Source organism: Leucopleurus acutus (assembly GCF_964270905.1).
Source record: "Leucopleurus acutus genome assembly, chromosome: 7".
Lineage (NCBI taxonomy): Eukaryota > Metazoa > Chordata > Mammalia > Artiodactyla > Delphinidae > Leucopleurus > Leucopleurus acutus.
Window position 1 is genome coordinate 85,979,533 of NC_139150.1, and position 21,055 is coordinate 86,000,587.

Sequence of the window (21,055 nt, forward strand, 5' to 3'; positions counted from 1 at the left end):
AGGTATATACGAGACCTGGAAACGTAAGTCCATACAAAAACATGTACATGAATGTTCATAGAAGCATTATCTTTAATAGCCAAAAGGTGGAAACAACCCACATCCAGTAAGGGATGAATTGGTAAACAAAATGTGTTATACTCATACAATGGATGCCATAAGAAGGAATTGAACTACTGATATGTGCTACAAAAATGGATGAATCTTGAAAACACTTTGCTATCTGAAAGAAGCTAGACACAAAAGGCAACATGTTGTATGATTCCATTTATCTGAAACATCCAGAATAGGCAAATCTATAGAGAAAAGAAGTAGATTAATGGTTACCAGGGGCTGGGGGAGGAGGAGAAAATGGAAAGTAACTGCTTATAGGGTTTCTTTTGGGGATGATGAAAATGTTCTGGAATTAGGTACTGGTGATGGTTGCACAACCTTGTGAATATACTAAAAACCACCTAATTTTACATGTTTAAAAAGGTGAATTTTATGATATGTAAGTTATATCTCAATTGTTTGAAAAAGAGAGGGATTGATAGAAATCATTGGATGTTTTATAACATCACTGTAGCCTTAGCAGGGTTGACCAGCAATTGTCCAAGGAGAGATGGAAGAAGAAAGTATGGCAGCAGGCAACTGCTGTCCTCAGGGCATTGGATGAGACTTAAGGAGCCATTTCCAGTGCTGGATGCCAGGAAGACATCTCCATAGTGTCTGTGGTATAACAACCCCGCAGAGAGATGATTCACTTCCAAGAAAGCATCCCTCAAGTACAAGTGTATATGCACCAGTGTGTGTGTTAGTTTTTTCCACCCCCTGTAATCCTGACTATTGTTCTGTTATCGATGCATGCAGGTCCTTTTTTTAAACTGCTCCAGAATATTCCAGGGTATGAACACTCCATGACTGACTAACCATTTGTTAACCATTGGACATGTTGGTAATTTCCAGTTTTTTGCTTTTACAAACCATACTGTGTTGAAGAGTTAATGTGAGAATGTTAAATGTAAGACCTAAATATAGTACACAGTTGCCCACAAGACTGAGAACAGAGCTGCTCTCCCAACTATTCGTCCTGTTTTACATCCTGGTGCGTGTTGGGCTTCAAACTCACGCAGGCCCTCCACCCGCTGCCACCTCTAAGTCCCCAGCACTGTGCCATCCTCCACCGAGGAGGGAAAAGTCCTTCTCCAGCTCCCACAGACCATCTGCTCCTCTTTGAGTCATAAGATGAGACGATCCTTCCCATTATCTCAGCACACAGCACCACACATGCTGTTAGTGTTCAAAACGTGCTTCTAATCTCCCCTTGTAAAATGAAGTCAGCATTTGTCTCATTCGCCTCTTTCCAAGATAAAGTCATGGAGTTTTTTTTGACACATCATAAGAAAAGTTTTCCATTTTTACCCTTTCTCCTTTTGCTTCCTGTAACTTTCAGGTTCTGTATGTTCCTGTGTTCTGAATGTCTGGAGCAGACTGACATTATTATGTCATTATGATCACCTTAGCGCTTTTTAACCTGGCTTATGAGGATACTAGTTCAGGTATATTGCATAGGCACCTCTCAGACACAACCCTGTAAAAAAGATAACGAGAGCCTTGTATCGCTTGGATTCTATACTCTCTAGCTAAGTCTATCCCTGAATATATGTGGTTGAATAAAATTCAGTTATGGTTCCTCTAATTCATTTAGGTTTTTTTTTTTTTTTTTTTTTTTTAATGAAAATCACCCTTGGTGGATTTAGCAAACCCAAGGCTGCAGAGCAAACTTATTGACTCCCCTGCAGTGGATGAATGATGTTTTACTTCTAAATGCTGCAGCTTAAATATACTCTGGGCTCTCTTGTCTCATTCAATCATAGACTATTAGGGTCAGAAAGGGCCTTAAAAGTGACTTTGCCTAGCCTTCCGTATCCCTGACAGACAGCCACCTAGCTTCTTCCTGAGTATTCCCAGCATCCAGATCTCACTGCCTCAGCAAGCGGCAGCTTCCCCATGGGAACGGCTTACCTTAGAATGGGCTTCCTTGGATTGGGCTGGAAGCTGCCTCCCTATGAAGTCTGCCCTGTCCTCTTAGCCCTTACCTCCAGAGTTGCCCAGGATTCTCCTTGTTCTCACACAAACAGTCCACATGTCTGAAGACCATTGTCTTTCCTTTTCTAGTCACTAGGTCACAGGGTTGGGAGAACGGTTCCCTTCTCGGGCTTGGTTCCCTGTTGTTCTCTTTGTTGACAATGGCCTTCTCCAGATGTGACACCTGAACTGAATATAGCACTCTGTTTGAGGTTACACCTGTGAAGAGTGTAACTATTATTGCTTCCCTTGATCTGGATAATCCAGAAAAGAAAGGACAGGCATTAATAGGATTAGTTGAAAGCGCTCACATATACACCATATTTCATTTTTAAACCTAGTATCATACACCTTCCCAGGGCAGTCTGAGCATTTCAACTCCCATGCATTTTTTTCTCCTTAGTTACATTCATTGAGTGCTTCCGAGGCGCCAAACATTATTCGAAGCACTCTATGTACATTTGTCTCATTTAATCCTCAAAATGGCCCTATGAGATAGGTACTAGTACCGTCTTCCTCCGCATTTCATAGATGAGGAAACAGATGCATATAGCAATTGACCACCTTTCTACCGCTAGGGAGTGGCAGAGCCAGGGTGCAAGCGGAGGCAAGTCTGGCTCCAGAGCCCAGCTTCCATGACGTCTGCCCCGTTCCCAGGAGGACTTCCCGTTACATCTCATTGCTGCTGTCAATCCACCTACTATTGTGTTTATTGTTTTGGAAGCCACATCATTCACCTCTTGCTACATGTTGAGTTTACAGACAATTTAATATACCAAATCTTTTTCATAGGTAGATACTAACTTTTAAAAGCCTCTTTGTCCTTACTAACTATTGTTTTTATTAATTTTGGATCCTCATCCCAGCCTGTGGTTGCTCTTCTTGACTGGACTGTAGATGCTGTCAGCTAGACTTCCAGACTCGACTTATTTGCAAATCTGTTAAGCCAATAAGTCTTCATTCCTTGGGCACAGCCCTAAGGACTCCCTCCTGGTTATAGCAAGTAATTAATCAACAGCCTCGGGGTTCTGTTTCTGAACCTTCCATAAAGCCATGAAACAGCCACCATATGCTAACCACCACATCCATTCTGCCAGCTGCCGGAAGTCAGGACGCCTGATACCCACAGTGAATTTCTGGAAGTGGCCCTCAAGATCCCATGCGACCTCCTTGCAGTCCATCATTTTCTAAGTGCTCACAAACTATCTGTTCAATACCTAGTCACAAATTCTGCCTCCCCTCCTCTTATTCCCTCTTCCTTTGCAATCAGAATGACATTTGTCTATCTCCATCAGCCCCCTTCCCATCGTCTCCATGATTTGATGCCTCCAGAGGCCTGTGATATTGCAGATGGAAGCTTTCCAGGCTGTGGCATGTCCCTCACCTGGGCCTGGAGTCAGAACTCCTTTAAAGGATGAAGGCGCCCTCTCCACCGGTACCAAGGATCAGTTCCCAAGTATGAAACGTCAGTTCCCACATAACAGTGCTTGTTCTACCATGTATAGTTTGAAAAGTATTCTCCTTGGCAGGAAAGTTGAAGCAAAGTGGAGTCAAGTAGTTCTCTTCGTTCTGTCACCTCTTAACACCTGGTCTTCTTTAGGCTCCAAACATCACTTCAAAAGCCCTTTTTGTTGTCCTGGGCACTCTCCCTTAGCACCGGCTCGTTCTGAATTTCTGCCTTCCTGGCAATGATTTTCCTGCTTCCCAGCTCTTGTAGTGAGCTTTCTCCAGTACCCCCCCCCCCTTTCCTCTTTCGTGCATGTCCTCGGACAACCCACCTTATCAGAAACCTCCGGGGCACTCCTTGCTCTCTGTTTTCTTCTTCCTCTCCTTTGAAAACATGTGCAAATGACCTCTTGGTGTGTTGAATATGATGATATACTGCTCAGACTATTGTATTAGTGTGTTCCATGTTTTTTTCTTTTTGGGAGATTTCATTTCTTAGAAAGGAATTTCTGATTTATGGCCGTTCAAAACCTGAGGACTATTTTGGTTTTTTTTATTAATGCTCATTACTTCCTGCTTTTCTAAGTTTCACCGTTCGTTTCCCAGCCCTGCTTAGCAAAATTTGAGGAGTTTTTTGTGTTGTCCGCAGTTCTAACGACCGTCTTTTCATGTCACCCTCGTCAGCAGCTGACTTCTCCTTTCACCATCAGGGGACAGATTAGACCTTCTTCACTTTCCTGTGGCTCCTTGGAGAGATGTTTCTTTCTGTCTTAAATCATTTTATCAATTGCCTTTTTCAGCACCGGAGTGACATCTTGCTGTGTTTGCTATAGGATAATGGTCCCCGATGGGAAAAACCTTCATGCTGGGTAGCTGTTAAATCCATTGTGAAAAGCACACAGATAATCAAACTTGCCAAACACCAGTAGCTTTGACACGATACAGCTTCATCAGTTAAAGGTGTGCACAGCCTTTTGTCCAGTTCTCTTTGGTAGCACTGCCCAAAGGCAAGGCAGTGTTCATTATACACATTTTATAGATGGAAAAATTGTTGCGAAAACAAATGGAGGACATAAAATTCCTGTACTTTCAATCATTCCGCCTCCATTTTTCACCCAAAATTTTAGTAATCTTTTCACAGAGTGGTATAGACTGGGGGGCGGGGGGGTGTCAGGAATACACCCATACCTAGCTTTCTAGAATTTTAAGCAACACCTGAAATTTGTTGTTTCTTTTTATGTGTTTTCTGATGATGATGCCACAAGGAGCAGGCTTACAGACCAGCCCCTGAAAGGTTTATGCTCCAAATCGGGGGTCTCGGAAAGAGAAGGTGTACAGCCACATTTATGTGCCTAGTCTTTTTAAAAAATGCTTTTTATTTTGGAATAATTTTAGACTCGCAAGTAGTTGCTAAAATCATAGAGTTCCCGTGTACCCTTCCCCTTGCTTCCCCCAACGATAACATCGTACACATGTAACTATAGGGTGATGTTTTTCTAACGTCTTTGCCTGTCAGAGGAAGGCTTAGCTGGTACTCCCTGACCCCAATCAGTATTCATTATGTGAGATTAGCATCATTTATATTGTGCTTACAAAATGCCAACAGGCACTCTGGCTAAGCACTTTTAGACACTGCAACAGCCTAATGAGGTGCCACGGTCACTATCATTGTCTCCTTTTTACAGATGAAAACTGGCCTTTATGGGTTGCCTGACTCACTCAAGATTACGTGGCACTTAAGTGGCAGAGTCAAGATTCTTAACCCAGTGTGTTATGCTGCTTCCCCAGGAGATCTCACTTGTGCATTTGGAGCTCAGAGGTCTCCAGGGGTCTCCACAAAGGTAGTATTTAACTTCGTCTGTTACTTCGGGGTGAGTGAGGCCCTGCTCCCGGACCCTGAAACCTTGCAGGGCAGCTGCCACTGATAGAGCAGGGATGTGAGAATGCTGATTAATCCCTTTCTGTCTCATTTCTGGGATGCTTCATCCCCGGCTCAAGCACTGCAGTGGCAAGTTTATAGATGAAGCTGTCTCGTGGCTCTCACTTTTACTGCCAAGGAGTACAAGACAGAGAATGCTGGCAGCCAGCCCGTCTGGGCTGTGGCAGAGCAGTAGGTGTTCAGACCCAGGCTGACATGCCTGAGCACCTTTCAGAGGCGTTTTCTCAGATCCCACCCTTGGTGATAGCCCTGCAGAATCGGTTCTTTCTTCAGGAGGTTTGATTCCAAATCAAATCATGTGGATCAAATATCACTGCCATCTGACAGCTTTTTAAATGTCCATATTGCTTCTGTGAGTGCAGTGGAAAAGCAAGGAGGTGGGCAGGGGAAGGTCACGCTAATCTCGGTTGTTACATTTGGTGCCAGGTACAACAGAAACCAAGGGCATTTAAGCCCAAACGACCTTGGTAACTTGATCTCTCACATTCCATGTATTCCAGCCAAGGAAATAAACACTGGTGTAAAATGTTGAAGAGATACTTAACACTTTTACGTTACAAAGTGCTTTTATGTTATCTGAGCCTCATCACACTCCTTACAGGTGAGGAAGTTGAGCGTAAGGGGGAGTAAACATGTTGTCTGAGGTTCTCCACTTAGTTTTTGGCAAAACCGAGGTGGGGGCCTGGATCTTGGGGAAGCCCCAGAATGCAGCAAGGACTTTGGTGTTCCACGGACCCGGGTTCTAGCCTCATTTCTGCCACTAACTAGCTTTGTGGTCGTCTCCAGGCCTCACTTTCCTCCACTTTTAAATGGGCATCATCACAGTACCTGCCCCACAGGTTCTTGTGAAGGTAGAAGGACATGATACATAAAAAGCTTGGCAGAGTACCTGGCACAGGGAGATAACAGGAATGGTAGCTATTAGTATTGGTTCAATTCTCCATCTGTTAGGAATGAATCTGGCTTCAACTAATAGAATAGTAAAGCAACGTTGACTTAAACAAATAGGGGTTACTTTTCTCATACAGTGAGTGTGAAGGCAGGCAGTCTTGGGCTGGCCAGCAGCTGAATCAAAGACTGAATCAAAGACTATTAAAGACTGTTTACCTTCTTTCATTCCATCCGGGTCTCCATAGCATGTTGATTTGCTGCCTCGTGATTGCAAAGTGGCTGCTGCAGCTCCATCCACCATGTTTGGGGGAAAGAGGAATAGTACTAGTCATATTTCCCCTTTTGTAAAGAAAGCAAAAGCTTTCCCAGAACCCCACTCCCAACTACAGCAGACATCTGTTTTTGTCTCATTGGCCTGGACTATGTCTTCTGACTCTCTGTAGCTTCAAGGACACCTGGAAAGTGAGTGTTTACATTTTTAGACTTAATTGTACAAGTGGCAAGAAAGAAGGTGGATGAGAATGGGAGTAGACTGAGCCAATTGTATTTGCCACAGTTCTACCTGCCTCTTACAATGTCCTTAAAAAGTTTTTTATTTAATTGGTCCTCAGGTGTAGAGAGCTTAGTTAACCCTAGTCATGTGTTCATGGCACAGGAACAGCAAAGCCCCTTTTCTAGACTGATTCCATTTTATTCTCACAAAATGTGTACTGTTTCATGTGCATCTATTTTTTCTTAACTTTTTAATGGAAATATATATACACTATAGTGCACAGATATTTCTAGATGGCTCAGTAGATTTCTACTATTTATCCTCACGAAAGCACCACTCAGATTAACATAGAGTTAATCCCACCGTCCCAGAAACTTTCCTCTTTTTTCCCCACTCTGTTAACACTCTCTCCCAAAGGTAACCATTATTCTGATCTGTATCGTCCTAGATCTGTTTTGCGTGTTCTTTGGCTTCATTTAACTGGAGTCATACATCTGTATGTAGTCTTTTGGGGTGTGACTTCTTTCATTCACCTGTGAGAGTCATCTATTATCGTAGGTCGTGGTAGTTCATTTGTTTCCTGCTTTCTCTCTGCGCTTTGTCTCCCTGCGCAGACATGGAGTAAGTGGTATCACGAGAACCAGAATAGCACCGAAATGGAAGTCACCCTTTTTCCACTTGTGGAGTATCTTTTCCTCATAAAAACCGCCCCCTTTGATTTCTCACGAAGCTCGCCTGGGCACTGCCCTCTCCCGTACCATGTCTACTTTAAAAGGAATCTCTTGGGGACTTGTACATTTGCCTTGGATGCTGTCAGCGTAAAAGAATTTTCTTGAACGCTTGGAGAGGGTGGAAGAGGAGAGTAAGAGAGAGATACTTTCTGGAAGGACATTTTTAGTCAGAGGAAGAAAGCACCAACTAAAGTCGTCATCTGAAACTTGAGCCTGGAAGCTAGCCTTTGGAGCAGAGATTTAGGTTGGTCTTCTGTGTTCCTCCCCTTCTAACAGTCTCCATTCAGAGCTCAAGGGCAAAAGAAACTCACAGCAACTCTGTCTGTCTTGGGGCTGGGAAAACTGGTTTGAATTCAGGTTGACACTGAGAAGTCTTCCTCCCCCCAAGGTGTCTGGCAGGCTTTCCTATCAAAACCGGCATGGCTTTCTTTCTAAAAACACTCAACTCCAGGACAAACTTGAGAGCAGGAATAAAGCTGATGCTTTTCAATGGAGTCTTAAATCAAGATGAAAGGGACTAACTAGTTATTCCTGCAAGTATGGTCACGTCTGTAAGTCAGGGATCAACTAGAAAAATTCAAACTATGCAGTTAGCTCCAGTGGCTGGTCGTCACCGTCTCTCCTTTAGGTATCTGCTGGTTCTGAGCCTGTGTCTGCTGAGATAACGTACTAGAATATTCAGCAGGGACTTAATCAGGGGTTCTTTGCTTGGCAGCTACAGCACACTGCAAAGGGACTGATTTGGCAAGCTGGGTCATCCTCAGGCACTGCCGTTCAGGTCCAGCGCCCTTCCATGTTTGTGTCTGCGGGCATATAGGATTAAGGGGATGAACCATTGAAATCTATTGCCTCTAACATCAGATGACCAACCTTGAATTTAGCAATATTTACTGCCAACTTTAGAAAATTTTATTAAGTTTATTGAGTCATTTCTGTATCCCCAGCCCTCGCTAAGGGCTTTGCCTATATTAATTCAGTTATTCCCCGGGTGACCTGGGGAGAGAGGTAAGGTTATCCCCATTTTTGCAAGTGAGTAAATTGAGGATTAGAGAATTTAAGTAAACTGCTACTAAGTAACAGGTAGTAAAGAGTAGGATTGAGAGTCAACACTAGGTCTCTCTGATTCCAAATGCTGTGTACTTTGTAACACTAACTACCTTTTAAAAATAACCCCTCGCTATATATACAATGAAATACTACTCAGCCATAAAAAAGAATGAAATAATGCCATTTCCAGCAGCATGGATGGATCTAGAGATTACCATACTAAGTGAAGTAAGTCAGAAAGAAAGACAAACACCATATGATATCATTTATATGCAGAATCTAAAATATGACACAAGTGAACTTGTCTACGAAACAGAAACAGACTCACAGACGTAGAGAACAGACTTGTGGTTGCCAAGGGGGCGGGGGGTGGGGAACAAATGGATTGGGAGTTTGGGGTTAGCAGATGCAAACTATTATATATAGAATGGATAAACAACAAGGTCCTACTGTATAGCATTGGGGGCTATATTCAATATACTGTAATAAACCACAGTGGAAAAGAATATGAAAAAGAATGTATATATGTGTATAACTGAATCACTTTCTGTACAGCAGAAATTAACACAACATTGTAAATCAACTATACCTCAAATAAGTTTAAAAACAGCAGCAACAAAAAATAAATATATAAATAAAAATGGGGACTTCCCTGGTGGTCCAGTGGTTAAGACTTCATCTTCCAGTGTAGCGGGTACGGGTTCGATCCCTGGTTGGGGAGCTAAGATCCCCACATGCCAAGCGGCCAAAAAACCAAAACATAAAACAGAAGCAATATTGTAACGAATTCAATAAAGACTTCAAAGATGGTCCACATCAAAAAAATCTTTAAATATATATATATATATATATATATATATATATATATATAAAAATAACCCCTTGCCTTTCTGATGTGCCAGCCCTTCTGTCAACCCTTGCCTTCCCCTCACCCCAGCACATGCTCTTCAATGTTTGTCCAATAAGTGACTGGTTTTCGAACAGCTAAAAGCTGTAAATACCTTGTCACTTACTTTGAATTTAGTTAGTTGTTGAATTGTCACTGTAACACAATTATATTTTATTAAGGGAATTTAAAAAAATATTTAAAACCATAGAGCATAATGGAAACCACTGATAGATAATAAGGAGACATCATTGGTTTCAATCCTTAATGTCGCCATGAATCAAAACAAGCTGTGAGACCTTGGATACAGACTTAATTTCTGTGTGCCTGTTTCCCTCATTTGTGAAATGAGGAGGTTGAAGTATGTGATTACTAATGTCTCTACCTGTTCTAAAAACACAGGCCTCTGTGACTTTTCTTGTTCTGTTTCTGTGGCTCTAAAATGGCTTTAGAGTATGAATATTTCTTAAAGGAGCCTTAATTACTAAATGCGAATCAAGAGAAGTAGATAACATTGGGGCTTTCAGAATTTCTTGGAAAAGATATAAGTTCTGTACTGTTCCAAGTAAAGCTACATTTTCCATTGCATTTCCCAGTCCAACATTCCCACCAAAAGAAAAGTGTATAGTTTCTTAAATAATTCATGTTGGAGCTGAGATTCCTTGAGGGTCTGGCAAGATTTAATCTTGGATAAGATGATGTAGAATACTGCCAGTAGCCAACCTCAGGTTGCCAACCCAGATATAAATCCCTCCCTGTTCAGTATATGCATTTATAACGTAAACCGTTTTAAATTATACCTGGTACTATTGAATAGAATTAAGACGCTGTTGGGCAACTCTGAAAATAAGAAATAAGGTGATATTATGGTCTAATTAGTTAAGAATATGCTATACTTAAAGAAAATTTTACTGCATTATTTTAGACCCAATAAAGAGAAAACTGGCCATGTGAGTGACTCAGGATCTTCTGTCATCAAACACGGGCTCAATCCGGATAAGGTCTTCATGCAGGTTCATTATTTAAAGGTAAGCATATCTGAGTGGCAGAAGCCAGTTATTATGGTGCAGCACTTTTTAGATCTTACATATAAACAGTGAAGGTTAGTAACGTGGTTGGGGCAAAACAAAAAAAATCATCAACATTGTAATGACATTTGACTGAGCAGATTCTGATTGTCCAATAGTTAAAGCATTTCATACCCGAATAATGAGGCATGAATCAAAGGAAGCCGAACTGTTCCCTTCCCTGTACCTCCCTTCTCCCTGCTTCATGTCAGCTTTGAAGAGCAGAATCTTAAAATTGCTGTCAGGTTCCACCTAGAAGATAGGAGTGATTTTAAAAAGTATTCTAAGTTGTAAAGGCCTTTCCTGATAGCTGAGGGAGAGAGGAGCTGGGTCTGTCTTCCCTTTTGGTCCATGATGGACCTCCAGGCTTCACGTAAGCCAAGGATAAACAAGGTGGTGATACCATTAGTAGATCAGTTGAAAGCAGAGTAGTTGATCCTTAAGTACCAGACTCGACCTTACTGGTAAGAATATAAAGGGCTGCCTGGGAGAGGTCAGGCCAAACTTTCTAGACGAGCATAAGGTGCTGGTGGGTAGGTTAGAGTTGACTTTGTAAGCATTTTTCTGATGAACACATGACAAGTATCTTTTTTTTCTTCTTCCTTTCTTTTAGGGCTATTTCCTTCTCCGGTTCCTTGCCAGAAGACTTGGAGATGACACCTATTTTTCATTTTTAAGAATGTTTGTGCACAAATTTCATGGGCAGCTGATTCTTTCCCAGGTAATTTATAAGTCCTTGTGAGTCCCTGATATACAATTGGAGGAGGTGTAGCTTGTGGCGACTAGATGATGTGAATGTTTAAAGGTAGGGAGGGCTTCCCTGGTGGCGCAGTGGTTGAGAGTCCGCCTGCCGATGCAGGGGACACGGGTTCGTGCCCCGGTCCGGGAAGATCCCACATGCCGCGGAGCGGCTGGGCCCGTGAGCCATGGCCGCTGAGCCTGCGCGTTCGGAGCCTGTGCTCCGCAACGGGAGAGGCCACAACAGTGAGGGGCCCGCGCACCGCAAAAAAAAAAAAAAAAAAAAAAAAAAGCAGGGAAAAGACTTCTGTTTTAATGCAATAGGAAAGATAGGAAGTTAATGAAGTGGACACAGGGAAGTGTTGTTTCCAGGAGGGTGATCTCCCCATAGTTTAGGACAGACTGTAACCCAAAGCTGTCCTGTGCACAGTGATGTGGGTAGTTGCACCTTAAGTGACCTGGAAAACAAAAACGAAACAATCCTGCTCTCCCCTCCACCTGGAATGAGCTTTCCAAGGTTGGCTGCTTGTCCTTTGTCTCAGTGTCAGTGCCACAATCTCAGAGTCACTCCAGCTGAGCAGATATACATTCACCCAGTTCTTCTCTAACCTTTGCCTTTTTCATTGCCTTCCTTGCCATCACCGTTCTTCACAATTATATTTTCCTTTACGGGTCCATTTGTTTCTTTTCCCTCTCCTCCATTCTGTGTATAAGCTCAACAAGGCCACACCAGTACGAAGTACTAGTACTTTATTTCACCAGTACTTAGCATATGATTCGCACACAGTACATACACCATATATATTTGATAAACAAATAGATTAAAGACAAGATACACTGAAATATTCAGACAGTCTGGCCACAAAACTGTCAGAGAGAGACTCTGTCAGTTTATACGGGCGTGAGGCCAAGCTGCACGTAACAAGAAAGTTAACAAAGAGGGAGAGGCTCTGAAAACAGTGCTCGTAGCTGATAGAGAATAAAGGATGCAGTCCCAGCGCAGATTGGACTGATGTGTATTTCTGATTTTTGACAGTTGTGCTCATATACAGTTTTGAAGTCAAACTGTGCACAGTGTTAGATGTAAAGGATGTACGTGTATAATCTGAACATATGTGCAAGGAATAGCATGAGTGTGACAAAACTAGATACCCGTTCCGTGTCTCTACCCTCTTCTTATTCTTTGGTTGAGGGGAGGGGCGGTATTCCTAAACCTGTATTTGGAAAGGCAGCTTGAAAACTGGCTCAGGAGTCTTATATGATCAGTTGACTGAATAGCCCAAACCACTTCTCGCCAAGATACTGCCGCACTGAAGGAGTGTTGGGTTTACTGTGACTTCTGAGGCTCTGATACCCGCTTCCCATGGAACACTTAGTGCTCCCTCCACCAAATTGTTCAATTTTACTTTTGTTAAACTCTTCTGAATTATAGCTTTATTGTTTTTTCATAACAGTTTTATTGACATATAATTCACACACCATAAATTTCACCCTTTTAAAGTGTACAAGTCAGTGGTTTTTAGTGTATTCACAAAGTTGTGCAACCGTGACTGCTCTCTAATTCCAGAACATTTTCATCACCCCCCCAAAGAAACCCCACACCCATTAACAGTCACTGCTCCATTTCCACCTCCCACCGGCCGTAGGCAACCACTAACCTACTTTCTATGGATTTGCCTATGCTGGACATTCCGTATAAATGGAGTCATATGATACGCGGCCTTTGGGGACTGGCTTCTTTCACTTCGCATAATGTCTTCAAGGTTCATGTTGTAGCATGTATCAATACCTCATTTCTCTTTTTTAATTTTACTTTTTAACCTTTTAAATTGTGATGAAATACACATAAGAAAATTGACCATTTTAACCAATTTTAAGTGTATAGTTAGTGCATTAAGTATCAATACGTTGACATTGTTGTGCAACTGTCACCACCGTGCATCTCCAGAACATTTCAATCTTCCCCAGATGAAACTTGTATCCATTAAACAATAACTCCACATTCTTTCCTCCCTTCAGCCCCTGGCAACCACCATTCTATTTTCTGTCTCTGAGTTTGACTACTCCAGGTACCTCACGCAAATGGAACAATACAATATTTGTCCTTTGGTATCTGGCTTGTTTCACTTAGCAAAATGTCTTCAAGGTTCATCCATGTTATAGCATGTATCAGAATTTCCTTCCTTTTTATTTTTATTTATTTTGGCTGCACCACACAGCTTGTGGGATCTTAGTTCCCCGACCAGGGATTGAACCCTCAGCACTGAAAGTGCAGAGTCCTAACCACTGGACCACCAGGGAATTCCCTTCCTTCCTTCCTATCAATATTTCTTTGTATGCATATTCCACATTGGGTTTATCGATTCATCCATTAATGAGCACTTGGGTTATTTACACCTCTTGGCCCTTGTGAGTAATGTTGCTGTGAACATTAGTGTACAAACATCTGTTTGAGTCCCTGCTTTCAATTCTTTTGAATATATACCTAGAAGTGGAATTGCTAGATTATGTGGTATTCAATTTTTTGAGCAACTGCCATATTGTTTTCCACACGGGCTGCACCATTTTACATTCTCACCAGCAATGCACAAGGGTTCCAGTTTCTCCACATCCTCACCAACACTTGTTGTTTTGGTTTTTTTTTTTTTTTTTTTTTTTGGTTTTTTTGATAATAGCCATCATAGTGAGTGTGAGTGGTATCTCACTGTGGGGTTTTTTTTTTTTTTTGTCTTTTTTTTGCGGTACACGGGCCTCTCACTGTTGTGGCCTCTCCCATTGCGGAGCACAGGCTCCGGACGCGCAAGCTCAGCGGCCATGGCTCACGGGCCCAGCCGCTCCGCAGCATGTGGGATCTTCCTGGACCGGGGCATGAACCCGTGTCCCCTGCATCGACAGGAGGACTCTCAACCACTGCGCCACCAGGGAAGCCCTCATTGTGGTTTTAATTTGCATTTTTCTGGTAACTATGCTGAGGATTTTTTCATGGACTTATTGGACATTTGTATAAATTTTTTAAGGAACGTCTATTGAGATCCTTTGCTGATTTTTTATTTGGGTTGCCTTTTATTGAGTTATAAGAGTACTTTATATATTCTAGATTCAAGTCCCTTATCAGATATATGATTTGCAAATATCTTCTTGCCTAATTAAAAGTTACTCCTATGTTTTGTTCTAAGGGCTTTGTATTTTCACTCTTATATTTAGGTCTCTTACCCATTTTGAGTTAATTTTTGTATATAGTGTGGGTAGATGGTTCAGCTCCATTCTTTTGCATGTGAATATCCAGTCGTCCTTCTGCCAGTCCCATAGTAAGTTTGGAAATTATTGCTTTTCCGACTGACACATACTCATTATAAAAAAATGTAATAAGCAGTACAGAAAAGTACAAAGAAGAATATAAAATATCATTCAAAATCTCACCATCCATAATTACCTATAATTAATATTAGGTGAACACCATTCTAGAAATTGCACTCTGTTTCTTTCTTCTTTCTATATATTATATATGATATGTATACACGTATCTATGTGTATATGGGTATATAGTACATATGTATGTGTGTTTGTGTATGATTGTACACACATGTATAGTTACAAAGACATATTTAGAAATAATTTTCTAAAAATATGATTATATGTGCTTTTTAATGAAATGTTTTAAATTTTATTTTACTTGGATTTAACACATGAAAAAGAAACTAAGATGAATATAAAAGACTTTCTTGAACTTCAGATAAATATAAGAGAGATCACTTCCTAAAAGATTCTTCAATTACAGAAAATCTTTAAGAGATTGAAGTTGTTAGTTTTTTTCTCTTTAGATATATATCTTATTTTTAGAAAGCATCAGTTTTTTCTCTTATGTAAAAGATGAGGAAACCAGTAGTTATGTACTTCAACTACTTTTCCCCCAATTCTAGATTGTTCTTAATTCATATTTTTACATAGTTAAGAGGTTTGCATCATTTATAGTGTGTGCTGTTACTACAGTGTAGTTTTCACATTGCATAGCCCTAGCTCTGTATGTAAAGGATTTCGGTATTCACTAACAGTCATTTTACCACGCTTCTGTATTCATGAATGCTTTATTTTGGTTCAACTCTTCTTTGGCTAAATTTAGTTGGCAAATTGATGTTCAAGTTGCTTGAGAATGTTTGCCTGTTGCCTTTATATTTGAATTACAAACTGTCTGGGTATAATGTTCTTGGGTCATGCTTTCATTTCCTCGGAACTTTGTGGCTATTGCTCAGCTGCCTTCTGGCATTAAATACTGCTGTTGAAACTTTCGAAGTCAGTCTATTTTTTTCTCTTTATACCACTCAGATGACAGAAGAATTCTTTACCATTGATGTTTAGTAATTTAATCAAAAGTGGCTTGGTGTCCATGAGTCTGCATCAGTTTTTTTTCCTGGAAAACACTGTGCATTTTTAGACTCAGAATCTATTCTTCCTTCTTTCAGTAAAATTGTCTTAATTGTATGTTTGAACACATTCATTTTTTTTTTTCCCTTGCGGGATTCTGAATTTCAAGGTTACTGGTTATCTGTATGTTATGTCATCTTTGTCCTCCGTACTTGTTATTTTCTAGTCGCTTTTGTCTTTATAGTGTATGTTTATCTCAAGCAATATTATTTTTTATTAATGTTATTATTATAAAATTATTAATTTTTTTCTTTAATAGCTGTTCTTTTTCTTGATGTTTCTGTTTTATTAATGCTTGTATAGTGGTATTATTTTGGTTCCTAATTTGTTCCCTTTGCTTTGAAATCTCTTCCTCTCATTTAGTTGTTTTGTCATCTTGTCTGAGCTTTCATTTTACTGAATTTATGTTCTTATTATTTTCTTTTAATTTATATTTTAGTGTAAAGCATTCGTGGAGAATTTTCTTCTGTGCCTTGGATTATGTTTTCTTCAAGACTGGATTCTTTGTCTTTTATGCTATGCTTCTTGTTTCTGTCTCTCTTTTGGTGGGTTTTTGTTGTATTAGTTTGCATAGTTGCCATACTTTTTTTCTGGCTCATTCTCAGCATGAGTTGCACTGTCCTGACCTTCTGTTTATTCTCATATGTATTGGAACGTTATCCTTGATTTCTTTTGCAACTTGTCTTAGGAGTGTTTTTCTTCCCCTCTGAGCTACGGTTTGAAGTTTGGATATTATGCATGGAGAGGGTGGAGGGGAAGAGCTCCTCTGGAGCTGTATACAGCCTTTGTTGTAAGAATTTGGCTCCACTAACTCTTGAAATTTTGTTAAAGGTCCCCAGCCAAGATTCTCTTCACCTAATTTGGGTGCCACTTTTTTCCATTGCAGGTACTCTCTCAATTAATATTGTTCTTCCAATTCAGCTCAGAGCCCTAGAACCTATACAGTTCATGAGAGTGTCATCCTCGGTTGTTTATTTCCCAGGTTTTGCTCATCTCACTTGAGCAAACATTTTTCAGTCCCTTCACAGTCAAAAAGAGAGGAAAAATAAAGATATTCCTGTTTCTTTCCAAATGTGTGGGTATTTGTGAGAATTTGTGGGGTTTGGGCAATTCACCAGTACCACTCCTGCTAAGCATGAGGGAGGGGGTGGTACAGAGGGAAGGTTGGAGGCTGTGTTGGAATCTTATGTTTCTTCTTTAGTTGTCTCTTTGAAGTTTATGCCACAAGCTGTATTCTCTCCGTGTTTGGACGCTGCTGGTGAAGTTTTTGCTCACTTTTTTTAATGGATTGTGTTTTTGTTTATATTGCCAGTTAGTTATTGATGAGGAAGACCATGATTCAGTTTCTTTACTCAGAAGCTCCTCAGTTTCTTCTTTTTCCAATTTACTTTTGAATCCTTTTCTTTCCGAATACCCCATCTGCCCAGTATTTCAGAATTATCATCTTTCTACCTCCCTACTAAAATTGCTCTCTTGAGCTTAACAATAACTTATTCCTGACCATTTCATTCCTTTTCAGTTCTTATGCTGCCAACACTGTCCTTATTTCAACATTTTGATTGTTTGTTTTGCCTCTCCTACCTCCCCCTTCCCTATGACCATAGTAATTACTCATAAAACGTCTGACAGAAATCCCTAATCCTGGGTGATTATCAAGCCAGTGTCAGTTTATCCAGTAGACTCCACATGCGCCTGCTTTTCGTTGAATACTTTCACCAGGACTAAAAAATAATTACCAAATTCGTCATGTGCCGAAATCGGTGTCGTTTCTTTTTAATTGTAATGCTTTATTTAGTGTTGTTAGGTGATAATCAAAATAAGCTGTCTGGGACTGACCTGATTAGTATATAGATTATTAGGAGAATAATAAATGAAAAAAAAATTCCCAAGGAATGTGTTTTTCGACCAGAGTGTGGGCTTGTAATAATTGTCAGGGATCCAGATAAAATTTCACCCCGACCCCCTGTCAAAACGGCAGCATTGTTGTTGTTGTTGTTTTTGTCTTTGGCTTTAATTTTTTTCAGGCATACTCTAGTGGTGAGAAACTGGGACCCCCAGTATTTGTTGCTAGCTGACTTTGTCAGTGATCCTAGATCAAGTCAGTGTCTTAGATCCTGTCAGTGATCCTAGAATCAGCCTTGAAAGAAAACCCTCCTTGTCCAATTGATATTTGTAAGTTGTTTTTATAAAAGTGCCAACACGCTGAAGGGAAGAGTGAAGACAGATGAAAATTGAAAAGAGGTGGTAAGGGAAGGAATAATCAGAAGAGACATCTTTCTTTTTATAACATTCTGTTGTGGAGAATGGGGAAAGGCTTCTATGATGAATCCACTCCAGGAGTATATGCCAATTTATGACTAGAACCAGGAGAACTAGCGTTTTGTGGTTAAGATTATGTCTATGAAAGGAATACAAAGGGCCAGTTGAGTTGATTCCACTGATGATACAAAGACTGCCTGGATGAGACCAAGTGTCTTCTTGCCTTGGATGGAGCATAGGACAGAGAATGGCTAGCACTGTAGACAAACATTCCCATAGCCTGTGGAAATACAGGCATCGTGTCTTAGAGATGCTTGAGGTATTGGTTTTTTGTGACCTAGGGTGATCCCTTAGACCCATCATCCTCAGCATTGGTTGGCAGCCTTCAGCTAGCTGCTGTGTGTCCTGCAGGTCTCAGCTCTGAGACAGGAAGAGGCAGATGGCCACCTGCTAAGAAGTGGGACAGTTATCTTTCTGAAAAAATGAAGCAGGGTTTCTTGGGGACTTCTTGCAGTTTTCTTGTATTCACACAAAATCTGAAACATTGCGCCCTGCAGTTTTGTAAAGAAAGATCCAATTGTAATTGGAAAATGCAAAAGGGCAGAATTAAGGTTAACTCTGGATTTCCTGCTTCTCATGCAATTAAATTCTCCCCCTTGCCATTGAGTTAATGTAATTTTCCCCCCACATAATTGGGCATAAATTACTGGACAAATGTGGGATAAGTTGATATGGACTATAAGAAGATAATGAAGTAAAATTATAAGAAATTATAAATACAGTACTTGGATTTTTAAGAAGCAAGAATTCTGTCATTAAGCCAATGAAATATCTGCAAAGTAATCTAATAATAGATTATGAAAAATTAATTTCTAATTCAACTTTTATTTACAAAATAATTATTAAAATAATAAAAATAATGACTCTAAGAACCTCAGTCAAAACTACTTTTTTGCATTCTAAATATTGCTTTTGTTTCCTTTGATATTTTTTCCAATATACCCACTGCAGGTGCACTATTCTATTTGGGGTTGTCCCCTTCCATTTTGACTGATACATGTTTTGTTTTTTTTTCTTTTAATTGAACTATGGTTTATTTACAATGTTGTATTAGTTTCTGGTGGGTACTGCAAAGTGATTCAGATATTCTTTTTCAGATTCTTTAACATCATAAATTACTACAAGATACTGAATATAGTTCCCTGTGCCATATAGTAGAGCCTTGTTGTTTATCTATTTTATATATAGTAGTGTGTAATACAGTAGTATGTATCTGATAATCCCACTCCTAATTTATCCCTCCCCCACTTCCCCTTTGGTAACCATAAGTTTGTTTTCTGTGTCTGTGAGTCTGTTTCTGTTTTGGAAATAATTTCATTTGTATTATTTTTTAGATTCCACATGTAAGTGATATCATATGGTATTTGTCTCTGTATGACTTACTTCACTTAGTATGATAATCTCTAGGTCCATCCGTGTTGCTGCAAATGGCATAATTTTATTCTTTTTTATGGCTGAGTAATACTTTATCCATCTGTTGATGGTCACTTAGGTCGCTTCCATATCTTGGCTATTGTAAATAGTGCTGCTATGAACATTGGGGTGCATGGACTGATACATGTTTTTAATGTTAGTTTTGTTGTATTTGTATTGTTTATTTTGGGTGAAGCAGCAATAGGCAAGTAGAGTCTTAGAAGAACAGAAGTTGCAAGAAATAAATCTTTCACTACTGCTCTTAATAGAAAGATTTTTGCCTCTGGAAGAAATGGACCTAGCCACCCATAAACACATAGGAAGTGATGGCTGGCTTCACCAATGTAGTGACGGCTGTGCTTAATGCCATGATAGTAAAAGAACACCCTTGTCATACAAATTGTTTGCAGATTTCTATTCCTGTGTAATTCCATCTGTTTGTAATACGACGGTCTGCACTGCTGCTGGCACCTCACGCTCTGAGTTAAATGGATCTCATCAGAGCCCTGTGCTGACCCTGGATCTGCAGACTTGATTGGGGTGGGCGTTTCAGTCTGGAGGGATGCTCATTCAGCAGCGTCATATTTGGTCATCTGGGCTTACACATGTGCCCTCTTTAAAGGACCAGTTTGAAGGGTTATTTTCAATTTATTGAAAGAAAACCTTCATGTATAGGTCTTATTTATTGCTCAATATCAAGCCTCTAGAAAGTTAAACATTGTTCTTGTTTGTTTCGTGTTCTGTATTTATCCAAAATGTATCTTATCAAACCTTCAGATGAGGGAGGGTTGACACTAGACTTACCCATTTAGCAAATAAAAATGTACAACCCCCATAACAGATAAAGAACAAATAACTTTTTAGTGTAAATATGCCCCCAATTTAGCTGAGCATCCTATATTTTATCTGACAAAGCTAGTTGAGACCAAGTCAAGATTCCAGAGTTAGGTGGGGTAAAAAGATTGGTCACAACACACAAGTTGCAAATTAAATATAAATGTGATTTTGAACATTCGTGTGTGAATATTTTTTAGGTCTTCTGGTATTGTGGTTATGTTTTAAAAGACGCCTTATCTTTTAGAGATATTTACTGAAACATTGACTGGTGAAATTATGTAATGTTTGCGATTCACTTCTAAATAATACAGGAGGTAGGTAAGTGGATGGGGCAGATTGGCTGTGGGATAATGGGTACGTGAAGGTAATTATGCTTTTTTACTACTTTTGAATGTGTTTGAAGTTTTCCATAATAAAGGATAAAATGGGTTTGTGTGTAAGTCATGCCTTTAGATTAAAAAAAAAAAATCTATTCTTGAAACATCTTAAATGTCAAACAATTGAGGACTTGCACAGTGGCACCAGAAGAGGCTGCAGATGGAGGCAAGGGCCCGTGAACGATTTCTGGAATTGTGACATCTTTGTTCCTCCACTGGGATATTAATTGCCTTGATTTTCATCTTTATTGTCTATAGAGCAATGCAAAAAAGCTGTTGGTTACTAGCCTCCCAGAGTTGAGATTATTCAGTGTGTAATAGGATATCCAGGGAGAGCTCAGAGAGAGTAGAGCATGGTTAAGTAGAGAGGTATAGGGCT

At 40.1% G+C, this 21,055-nt stretch overlaps 1 protein-coding gene across 2 annotated transcripts in view; it reads left to right on the forward strand.

The window, feature by feature from the left end:
• LOC309964462 (aminopeptidase O-like) overlaps positions 1 to 21,055 on the forward strand; it is a 154,340-nt gene that overhangs the window by 18,393 nt on the left and 114,892 nt on the right. For both annotated transcript variants that reach the window (XM_082843479.1, XM_082843480.1), the window contains exons 3-4: positions 10,429 to 10,531; positions 11,184 to 11,291. In XM_082843479.1, the coding sequence (XP_082699605.1) occupies positions 10,429 to 10,531; positions 11,184 to 11,291 (211 nt within the window). The remainder of the gene's footprint in view (positions 1 to 10,428; positions 10,532 to 11,183; positions 11,292 to 21,055) is intronic.